General features: G+C 40.7%; 1 protein-coding gene across 1 annotated transcript; it reads left to right on the top strand.

Moving 5' to 3' along the window:
• The first annotated feature begins 9,487 nt into the window (after positions 1-9,487).
• CXCL10 (C-X-C motif chemokine ligand 10) lies at positions 9,488-11,408 on the top strand. The gene is made up of 4 exons (XM_032633087.1): positions 9,488-9,591; positions 10,106-10,232; positions 10,463-10,552; positions 10,997-11,408. Exons 1-4 carry the CDS (start codon positions 9,531-9,533, stop codon positions 11,028-11,030), a joined length of 312 nt encoding a protein of 103 aa, XP_032488978.1. The 5' UTR covers positions 9,488-9,530; the 3' UTR covers positions 11,031-11,408.
• The last annotated feature ends 677 nt before the right edge of the window (positions 11,409-12,085 follow it).

The following is a 12,085-nucleotide window of genomic DNA, read 5'->3' as shown; positions in this document are numbered from 1 at the left end:
CACTTCTCTAATTGCATATGCTTTCCCTTCCTGGCCACTTGTCTCAAGTACAATCCATACTTTAAGGTTCATCTGAGCACTCCTGGTCTTAATGAATGTAATCGCCTATGAATCCCCATAGTATTTATTGTCTATACCACTCATTTGTCACTGATCATACAGTTTCTTTTGTTGATATTTATTGTTTCATATTTGTTGGTCTTTCCGATTAGAATGCAAGTCCCATCAAGGACAGACAATGGATCTTATCCCTCCCAGTATCCCCTGAGATTAGCCTGGTTCCCTACACGAAGTACAGACATAATAATGAGAACAAGTACAACCCTCCTCATTCTTCTGCTTCCAAAACCACCCACAAACATGTATGCAATATGCACTGAAGAGACTTGCATTCCTTCATTCATTCAATGCATAATTGCAGAGAACCTCCAATGAATAATTTAAAAGTGTTTAGGTGTACCACCCTTTATATATTTACCCCATAGTCCTAGGAATAAAGATTTTGACCTATGGCTAGCTGAGAATACCTATATTGATTCTACCTATCTGAATCTATGCTAACTTCTGGGGAAACTGTAGTTTTCTTAGGTTAAACTTGGTTCCTAAAGCTAGAGGAAATAGTAATACCCATGTCCTAATGTAAAAATGTGATGAGTCAATGGAAATTCTTTTTGAAGATGTATAACTCTTATTTGTGCCGTTGCTTAAAGTCTGGAAAAATTTATACATCTATCCATCCATCCAATACTTACTGAATACCTTCCATATGCCTGGTGATGCTCTAGTTGCTGGGGATAAGCTCTGAATAAGACTGATAAGGTCCCTGCTCTTTGGGGGCTTATATTTGAATGTGAAGAAACAGACATTAAAAAAATAAAAAGTAAACTAAGCAAATATCAGAGAGTGAGAAATGCCAGCGAATTAAAATAAGGTCATGGCTGCTCTAGATTGTTTGGTAAGAGAAAGTACTATAATATTTAGCTAAAATCCAAACATCCAGAAGGAACCACCAAGAACAGGGGGAAAAGCATTCCAGATACAGAAAATCGCTAGTATAAAGGCCTCTGTGACTGGAGTACAGTGGTTGAGAGGAAACAGTGTGAGATGAAGCTGGAGAAATCAGTAGCAGCTAGGTCATAGAGGACCTAGTAAAACAGCGTACAAAATTGGATTTAATTCTAAATATAACTGTAAGTTATTGGAGGGTCTTAAGCAGAGGAGTGACATGATGACTATGGGTTTTTTAATTTTATACTGGAGCATAGTTGATTAACAATGTTGGTTAGTTTCAGGTGTACAGCAAAGTGATTCAGTTATACATATACATGTATCTACCCTTTTTCAAATTCTTTTCCCATTTATGTTATTACAGAACATTGAGCCCCGTTCCCTGTGCTATACAGTAGGTCCTTGTTGGTAATCTATTTTAAACACGGCAGTGTGGAGACGTCCCTGGCAGTCCAGTGGTTAAGACTCCCACACTTCCACTGCAGAGGACACAGGTTTGATCCCTGGTCAGGGAACTAAGATTCTGTGTGCCGCGTGGGCGCGGCCAAAAACAAATAAATGTGTATTTATTTACACACACACACACATATACATATATATATATGGCAGTGTGTACATGTCAATCCTGAACTCCGAATCTACCCCTTCCCCCACAACCCTTCCCCCCTGGTAACCATAAGTTCGTTCTCTAAGTCTGTTTCTGTTTGGTAAATAAATTCGTACATATCTTATTTTTTTTTTTAGATTCCCCATATAAGCGATAGCATACAATATTTGTCATTCTCTGTCTGATGTACATCACTTAATACGATTACCTCCAGGTCCATCCATGCTGCTGCAAATAGCATTATTTCATTCTTTTATATGGCTGAGCAATATTCCATTGTATATATGCACCACATCTATTTATTTATTTGTTTGTTTGTTTAGTTAGTTAGTTAGTTAGTTATTTTGCGGTACGCGGGCCTCTCACTGTTGTGGCCTCTCCCGTTGCGGAGCACAGGCTCCGGACGCGCAGGCTCAGCGGCCATGGCTCACGGGCCCAGCCGCTCCGCGGCATGTGGGATCTTCCCAGACCGGGGCACGAACCCGTGTCCCCTGCATCGGCAGGCGGACTCTCAACCACTGCGCCACCAGGGAAGCCCTACTTTTTAATTTTATTGGAGCATAGTTGCTTTACAATGTTGTGTTAGTTTCTGCTACACAGCAAAGTGAATCAGCTTTACATATACATATATCCCCTCTTTTTTGGATTTCCTTCCCCTTTACGTCACCACAGAGCACTGAGTAGAGTTCCCTGTGCTATACAATCAGTTCTCATTAGTTAGCTATTTTATACATAGTAGTATATATATATGTCAATCCCCTGTGCTATACAATCGGTTCTCATTAGTTAGCTATTTTATACATAGTAGTATATATATGTCAATCCCAATCTCCCAATCCATTCCACCTCCTCCTTCCCTCCCCTTGTTATCCACACATTTGTTCTCTATGTTTTTGTCTCTATTTCTGCTTTGCAAATAATTTCATCTATGCCATTTTTCCAGATTCCACATATATGCGTTAATATGCAATATTTGTTTTTCTGACTTACTTCACTCTGTATGGCAGTCTCTAGGTCTATCCACATCTCTGTAGATGGCACAATTTCGTTCCTTTTTATGGCTGAGTAATATTCCACTGTACATATGCACTACATCTTCTTTATCCATTCCTCTGTTGATGGGCATTTAGGTTGCTTCCATGTCCTGGCTGTCGTAAACAGTGTTGCAGTGAACACTGGGGTGCCTGTATCTTTTTGAATTACAGTTTTCGCAGGATATATGCCCAGGAGTGGGATTGCTGGATCACATGGTAGTTCTATTTTTAGTCTTTTAAGGAACCTCCATACTGTTCTCCATAGTGGCTGTATCAATTTACATTCCCACCAACAGTGCAAGAGGGTTCCCTTTTCTCCACACCCTCTCCAGCATTTATTGTTTGCAGATTTTTTGATGATGGCCATTCTGATTGGTGTGAGGTATTACCTCATTATTGTTTTGATCTGCATTTCTCTAATAATTAGTGATGTTGAGCATCTTCTCATGTGTTTGTTGGCCATCTGTATGCCTTCTTTGGAGAAATGTCTGTTTAGGTCTTCTGCCCATTTTTCTGATTGGGTTGTTTGTTTTTTTGATATTGAGCTGCATGAGCTGTTTGCATATTTGGGAGATTAATCCCTTGTCAGTTGCTTCATTTGCAAATATTTTCTCCCATTCTGAGGGTTGTCTTTTGGTCTTGTTTATGGTTTCCTTTGCTGTGCAAAAGCTTGTAAGTTTAATTGGTCCCATCTGTTTATTTTTGTTTTTATTTTCATTACTCTAGGAGGTGGGTCAAAAAAGATCTTGCTGCAATTTATGTCAAAGAGTATTTTTCCTATGTTTTCCTCTAAGAGTTTTATAGTGTCTGGATTTACATTCAGGTCTTTAATGCATTTTGAGTTTATTTTTGTGTATGTTGTTACAGAGTGTTCTAATTTCATTCTTTTAGATGTAGCTGTCCAGTTTTCCCAGCACCACTTATTGAAGAGACTGTCTTTTCTCCATTGTATATTCTTGCCCCCTTTGTCATAGATTAAATGACCATAGGTGCAAGGGTTTACCTCTGTGCTTTCTATCCTATACCATTGATCTATATGTCTGTTTTTGTGCCAGTATCATACTGTCTTGATTGCTATAGCTTTGTAGTATAGTCTGAAGTCAGGAAGCCTGATTCCTCCAGCTCCATTTTTCTTTCTCAAGTTTGCTTTGCTATTCGGGATCTTTTGTGTCTCCATACAAATTCTAAGATTTTTTTGCTCTAGTTCTATGAAAAATGCCACTGGTAATTTGATAGGGATTGCACTGAATCTGTAGATTGCCTTGGGTGGTACAGTCATTTTGACAATATTGATTCTTCCAATCCGAGAACATGGTATATCTTTCCATCTGTTTGTGTCATCTTCAATTTCTTTCATCAATGTTTTATAGTTTACAGAGTATAGGTCGTTTATCTCCTTAGGTAGGTTTATTCCTAGGTATCTTATTCTTTTTGATGCGATGGTAAATGGGATTCTTTCTTTAATTTCTCTTTCTGATCTTTCCTCGTTAGTGTATAGAAATGCCGTAGATTTCTATGCATTAATTTTGTATCCTGCAACTTTACTAACTTCATTGCTGAGCTCTAGTAGTTTTCTGGTAGCATCCTTAGGATTTTCTATGTATAGTAACATGTCAGCTGCAAACAGTGACAGTTTTACTTCTTCTTTTCCAGTTTGGATTCCTTTTTTTTTTTTTCTTGTCTGACTGGCCAGGCCCTATCATACGCAGAAGCTGCTGGCTGCTGTTTAGCAGGGCCTGGTCACAAGGCAGCTGGCTGAAGAACCCTAGAGGGTCCCAGCACTAGCAGTGGCTCACTGGTAGGCAGAGTCAGATCCCAAAGACTGACTGTTGCCCAGTCACTGGCAAATGAAGCCAGGCCCTGGGGTTAGTGCCTGACTACTGACAGGCAGAGCTGGTTCCTGGAGTCTGGCTGCAGGGCCCAGGGATCCCAGAGCTCATTTCAGATAATTGGTTGGGGACCCAGTTTCTGACACAGTTGGGGGTCGAGGGTATCCTGAAGCTTGTGTTGGCCTGCTAGTGGACAGAGCCAGGACCCAGCTGTCAGGGTAGGATCTGGCCTGCTGTGGACAGGCTAGGTCTATAGGCTGTGGGATTGTAGTTTTCTTGTGTCTGGTGTCTGTTCCTTGGTTGGTGAGCCTTGTCTAGAAGTTAGTGCAGGTTTACTGGAGGGAAGGGCCAGTGCCTGCCCACTGCTGGGTAAAGCTGGGTTTTGGCCCTCTGGTGGGCAGGGCCATGTCTAGAGGCATGTCTAAAGGTGGCTGTGGACTCAGAAAGTCCTTAGGCAGCCTGTCTGCTGATGGTTAGGACCCTCCAAGACCAGAGGGTAGGTCTGGCCCAGGCTCCTATAAAATTACTGCTTTTTCCCTGGGTCCCAGTGCACATGAGATTTTGTGTGCACCCTTTAAGAGTAAACTCTCTATTTTCCCCAGTCCTGTGGGGCTCCTGAAATTAAGACCCACTGGCCTTCAATGCCAAATGCTCTAGCAGTTCATCTTCCTGGTGCAAGACCCCCAGGCTGGGGAGCCTGACGTGGAGCTCAGAACTCTCACTTGTATGGGAGAACTTCTGCAATATAATTATTCTCCAGTTTGTGGGTTGCACTCCAAGGGGTATGGGATTTGATTTAATCGCAAGTCCACCCCTCCTACTCATCTCATTGTGATTCCTTCTTTATATTTTTGTTGTATAAGATCTTTTCTGGTAGGTTCCAGTCTTTTTCATTGATGGCTGTTTTCCAGATAGTTGTGATTTTAGTGTACTCATGAAAGGAGGTGAGCTCAAGGTCTTTCTACTCTGCCATATTGGCTGCTCTCTGGAAAATGGATTTTTACGAAGTATGATCCAACTGTACAGTTTTTACAAGAGGCATAATTTATATTCACTGACATAAACAGGTTAAAAGTTAAATAACAGAAAAAGATATATCATGCTGACAGTAACCAGAAGAGAGCTGAACTAGCTATATTTAACATACCAGACAAAAAATTGTCAGTAGAGACAAAGAAAGATAATTTATAATGATTCAGCAAGTCACAACAGTTAAAAATAAGAATATTTTAAAAATGTGGGAGACATCTATATTTCTGATGAAAGAGAAGTTGAGTGGGCTGATGAATATAACCGAGGAATTGTCTAATTGCAGAAATAACAAGGTGCTGAATGATTAAATCTATTTGCAGTGTTTTAAAAACTGCAATCAAACCCAACTCTTAAAGAAACAAAATTTACATATTTTAACACAATTAGAATACAAATATCAGAACTAGGAAGAAATAAATGCCTTTTTTCCCCAGTCACAAAAGTCTCAGGATCCCAATGTTCAATATAATCTAAACTGGGACTTCCCTGGTGGCGCAGTGGTTAAGAATCCACCTGCCAACGCATGGGACACGGGTTCAAGCCCTGGTCCGGGAAGATCCCACATGCCGCAGAGCAACTAAGCCCCTGCGCCACAACTACTGAGCCTACGCTCTAGAGCCCGTGCGCCACAACTACTGAAGCCCGCGTGCCTAGAGCTCGTGCTCTGCAACAAGAGAAGCCACCACAGTGAGAAGCCCACAAACCACAACAAAGAGTAGCCCCCGCTCGCCGCAACTAGAGAAAGCCCATGAGCAGCAATGCAGACCCATGCAGCCAAAAATTAATTAATTAAAATAATTAATTAATTAATTAAACGAATCCAACTGAACATGGTCTGTTTTAGGCAAGGAAACTACTTTTAAAAATACTATAAGTAAATAAATGTGTATCTACGTGATTGTTTACTAACATGTGTATATCTGTATATATGTGTTTAACATATATATACTACAGCATTTGTCATTTCAGTATGAATTCAGTGTAAGATAGATACATCTTAAACCTTTTCTAGGTGTTTAATTACTGAGGCATCAAAATAACATCAAAGATGGCTTCAGGGCTTCCCTGGTGGCACAGTGGTCGAGAGTCTGCCTGCCGATTCAGGAGACACGGGTTCGTGCCCCGGTCCGGGAAGATCCCACATGCCGCGGAGCAGCTGGGCCCGTGAGCCACAGCCGCTGAGCCTGCGCGTCTGGAGCCTGTGCTCCGCAACGCGAGAGGCCACAACAGTGAGAGGTCCGCGTACCACAAAAAAAAAAAAAAAAAAAAAAAAAAAAGATGACTTCAGCCAATCAAGATAGAATGGAAATCAGAAATCCAAATGAAGAACAATGTTCTCTCTGAGAGGCAGCATAACAAAGTTGTTGAGAAAATGGACTCTAGAGCTAGTTACTGGGTAACATGAGTCACTATTTAAGGAGTAAGTAAATCAATATTCATAAAGCACTTCAAACAACGCCTGGCATACACTTAATGCTATGTAATACTTAATTAAAAATCAATTAAACAGATAAGAAATATTTTCTCATTAACAACAATCCACTAGCAGGCATCTACCTCAACTCTCCTGTTACTTTGCTATATAGACAGCATCTTAGATGAGAAGTGAGATACTAACAAAAGTAAAATTATCACCATGTACCTTTTTATTGTTTAATGTTGAACTGTTCAGTGCCTCTTCCATCCATGATGTCAGACATTTCCCCAAAAAATGTTTGGCATTTTTACTCACAGTCCAATTTTTATTCTGCACAAACAGCCGTGGGAGGGCCCCTCCACGGCACTGTCTTGCACAAACCTTTCCCTCATCAGAAGAAGGCCTTTTTACTGAGTGAAAGTCTTCTCGGCTCTATCAGTCTCTGCCTCACTTCCCCTCCTTCTGAGCTTCCAGTTTCCCCACAGTTAAGTCCACTCACTGACTTACCCACTGGGAAGCTTAGCTCTACCCCGTCCCTGGAACAGACCAACCTGGGATCCAGCAATCTCCGCCTCCCCAAGCAACACCTCACTGCTCTGATGACGGATCTCCTGTACCTGAGGTTCCAAGTCTTATGTGTGTCCAGTTTTCAGATACAGGTTTTTATCTTGGCCTCTGTGCCAAGCTGCAGGCCAGTATCTGCCAGGTACACTAGTCTAACCCTAGGATGGCAGACCTACCTTTCCCTGGACTATCCCTACATTGCTGCAGCCTAGCTGACTATGAAAAGACCTCCCAAATACTTTCCTAGGTTCCAAGTATCACCTGCATCTGATGCCTGCATTTAGAATAGTTTTTCATTTTGTATCCCCTGTTGCCAATCACTTGCAAAGAACACAACCAGACTATATAACCCTTGGATATTGGTGAACTTCCAACACATGTTATACTACATGAGTATCACCTACTTCTTACTGATGGTGTCAGCCAAGTACTACTGAATGCTAAGATAAGAGGCCAAGTTTGGACCCTATTTGGCCCTATTTGCCCAGCTGAAACTGTGCTTATTTCAGTTGTCAATGTTACCAGCTCAAAGGTTAACACTTCTTTGCCTTTGCTTTCCATGTGACATTCTCTTAGAGCTGTACCCATCTTAAATCAACCTCTCTACTTCCATTCTGTTCTCCCGTCTCTATTTATGCCCCTCTTTTAAGTTTATTTCCTCAAAAAGCATCTTTTGTTTTTGGCAATAACTCTACTATAGCTAAAAATCCTTTCTTTACTCCATTCTGGATATTGTTTTATGATGTTTTCATTCAGGGACTGACTATAATACATGAAACTTGTTTAATAACATACCAGAAATCAGATAACCAAATGAGTAGTGTTTTCCCTAGAAATAATTATGTTGGAAGCTATTCACTTTTTCTAATGATGTTATGAAAAATCAGAGCACTTCTGGAATTCCTTGAACCTTGCCAGTTCTATATCTTTGACCTTGTCCAAGAAGACCAAACCTATTACTCTGTAATACTGATCAAACACTGCAGTGCTTGGCTAAACTACTGTTTCCAAAAATTAGATTTACCTCCAGAGGTTGAAAAATTGCTATTACTGTGGAATTTTTAAAAATTATCTAGCCTCGGGCTTCCCTGGTGGCGCAGTGATTAGGAGTCCGCCTGCCGATGCAGGGGACGCAGGTTCGTGCCCCGGTCCGGGAAGATCCCACATGCCGCGGAGCGGCTGGGCCCGTGAGCCATGGCCGCCGAGCCTGCGCGTCCGGAGCCTGTGCTCCGCAACGGGAGAGGCCACAACAGTGAGAGGCCCTCGTACCGAAAAAAAAAAAAAAAAAAAAAAAAAAAAAATTATCTAGCCTCTGAAAGTATTACAAAAACTTAAAATAAATGTTGGAAGAAAAGCATCATAGTTAGAATAAATGGATGGGAACCTTTGTATGACCTAACATAGTTGTCTAACCTCGAAGATTATTCTTCCACATATAAAATGATTTCCTACCTTCTTACAGAATTACTGTAGAAATAAAACGAGAAAGTACACAACATCTCTGAAACCCATAAAAAGTGAATAAATGTAAGATATTCCTATTTGTGCCTTACTGCTGCAAATTTAAATGGATTCAAAACAAAATATTAAGGCTTACTTGTTTTAAAACTGTGTTTAAGACTTTAACTTGAGTTAAAGTTGACATTTGCATTTTTCAGGAGGTGCGAGATGAGAATCCAAGCTCCATTTTTTTAAAAAACTATTTATATTTGCAGTAAAGTTATGTTTTTCAAGAAGCAGGTCATGATTTAGAAAGTGAAACGTAGCTCACTCTTATTGAAACAAAGGAAGTGGAGGGAAATTCCATAACTCAGAAGCCACAATAAATACAAATAATATCTTCGATTCTGCAACACGGGACTTCCCCAAGGAACAGACATAGGTTTTCCCAAGTCAACTGTAGTGTTATCCAATCAGAGTTAGAGAGGGAAAGTGCCTTTGCAAATAAATACTGCAACCTAGCCCGATGTTTTCAGAGACACTCCTCAACTGTTCAGGCAGTCTGAGCCTACTACAGAACAACCTTCAGTTGCAGCACCATGAACCAAAGTGCTGTTCTTATTTTCTGCCTTATCCTTCTGACTCTGAGAGGAACTCAAGGTAAGGAACTTCAAGGGATATTTAATTTGTAAGATCAGAAATAGGACTGGGTATTAACTCTTTAAGTGCAGAAATATTGTATTTGCAAAAGTTTTACAACCTGCCTTTTAAATGAAGGGTAAATGAGCAGAGATTCCTTCTGGTCAGAGTTTACAGTCAGAGAAGCAAGTGGAATAAAAGAAAGAGAGAAGGAGGAAGGTGGGAGTGGAAGAGGAAGAGGGACAGACAGAGAAAATGTGAGGGAAGGAGGAGAAAGAAGATGAGACAGCTATCTCCTTAGTTAACTTAAGTAACTATATGACCTGGGCTCAAGGTTATGATCTTACAATCAACAAGTTGCAATTCTATTCTTTCAGAGAATCAACTAATTAATCATATAGAGCTGTATGATCACAGATTGAGTATGTGATTACACAGAGGTACAGGTTCAGCTAAGTACTACCCAACCTACATTAAATGCCTAAAATGAAAACTGCGCTAACGTCGTCGCCTGTACCTGTTTCTTTTCCTGCAGAAATACCTCTCTCTAGGACTACACGCTGTACGTGTATCAAGATCAGTGATCGACCTGTTAATCCAAGGTCCTTAGAAAAACTTGAAGTGATTCCTGCAAGTCAATCTTGCCCACGTGTTGAGATCATGTGAGTAAAATCCTACCTAATGATCACCTCCCTGGTTGTAATCATACAATTAAATACATGATGATGATTACAAAAATCAGTAAAGGGTTTGTGATGATTCTAAGACTTCTGTACAGCAAAGGGAAACATCTAAAGTGAAACCTAAATGTCTGACTTTAAAACTGTATATTCCGTCTGTTTTATTGGCCCAATATTGTTTTAAATATTTTCACTCCTATTTACTTCTGTAGTGCCACAATGAAAAAGAACGGGGAGAAAAGATGTCTTAATCCAGAGTCTAAGACCATCAAGAATTTACTGAAAGCAATTAGCAAGGAAAGGTAGGTTTGCTATTGCTTGCAGAAGAACTGCTCTTTAAGAAATGTTGATCTTGTGAAGTTAGAAATATCTGCATAGGGCTTTCCTGTGGAGTTCTTGGCTTAAAACGGTGTTACCACCATGCTTCCACTACCTCCATCTATTTATATACTGAGGTGTCATCTTGTGTGGTATCAAAAGTTACCCTGATTACTGTCTAGAAGTGTCAATAGGTCACTTTAACCTTAAAGCAGAGCTATAACTATCCAAGCAAAGATGCCAAATTTCCCCCAAGCTTTTCCTGGCCTTAAAAAAGCATCCCGTGTAACCCACAATCATTGCGTAGCAGCAGGAAAGCTAACCACCCACTTCACCTGAAGACTTAGGATTATCTATGAATTCAGCATGTTCCAAGCAGAATTCAGACTGAGGTCAGAGTCATTTACACTCTCCTTCTCTTCTTACAGGTCTAAAAGATCTCAAACACAGAAAGAGGCATAATCACCGCACTACCAATAAGGATGGACCACAGAGAAGCTATTTCTGCCGTCATTTCCCTACACACAGTATATGTCAAGCCCTAATTGTCCGTGGATTGCAGTTCTCCTAAAAGGTGACCAACCACAGTCACCAAATTAGTTGCTACTTCTCCTGCAGGGCGGTAGATGGCTCATCATCCTGAGACGTTTGGTAGTAACTCTGCCCTGGCACTATACCATAAGCTATGCTGAGGTGCTACATTCTTCATGAGTGTGCCAAGCCCTAACCCTGCTACTGACAGCTTCCTCACCTTTTCTATCTTCTAAAGGGGGTTATGAAGGGGCCTACCCCTCTGGGCTTCTCAGGGATCTTAGAATCTCAAATAACTAAAAGGTATTCAAAGCAATAATACAATCTGCCTTTTAAAGAAAGATCTTTAGGGCTTCCCTGGTGGCGCAGCGGTTGGGAGTCCGCCCGCCGATGCGGGGGACGCGGGTTCGTGCCCCGGTCTGGGAAGATCTCACATGCTGCGGAGCGGCTAGGCCCGTGAGCCATGGCCGCCGAGCCTGCGTATCCGGAGCCTGTGCTCCGCAACAGGAGAGGCCACAGCAGTGAGAGGCCCTCGTACAGCAAAAAAAAAAAAAAAAAAAAAAAAAAAAAAAAGAAAGATCTTTACTCCATGGGCTTCTACTGCCATCCCTCCAAGGGGCCCATATTCTTCCGGGTGTTATATACATAATTCCAAATACACAGAAGCAGCTAGAAATATCTGGAACTGTATGTGAAAATAGTATTATTTAGTCAAAGACTACACAAAGTAGAATTCTTTGATGTATATGTTTCTTATATTGTTTTCAGTGTTTATGGAATAACTTGTGTAATTAAGTACTGTTATGGGAGAAATTTTTAAATTTAAATACATGTTCTGCATGTTATGTAAGACAAATATGCTGAATGCTTTTCAAAATAAAAGTAATGTTCTCTCCTAGAAAGATTAAGAAAGACTACTTAACTGTTTAGAGACCAAAACATAATAAAGTAATTATAACTAAGATGAAGTGTTTGGTGGGTCATTT

The sequence above is a fragment of the Phocoena sinus genome, chromosome 5, assembly GCF_008692025.1.
Source record: "Phocoena sinus isolate mPhoSin1 chromosome 5, mPhoSin1.pri, whole genome shotgun sequence".
Taxonomy (NCBI): domain Eukaryota; kingdom Metazoa; phylum Chordata; class Mammalia; order Artiodactyla; family Phocoenidae; genus Phocoena; species Phocoena sinus.
The sequence above is the reverse complement of the archived record's forward strand: the minus strand, read 5'-3'. Positions and strand labels throughout refer to the sequence as shown.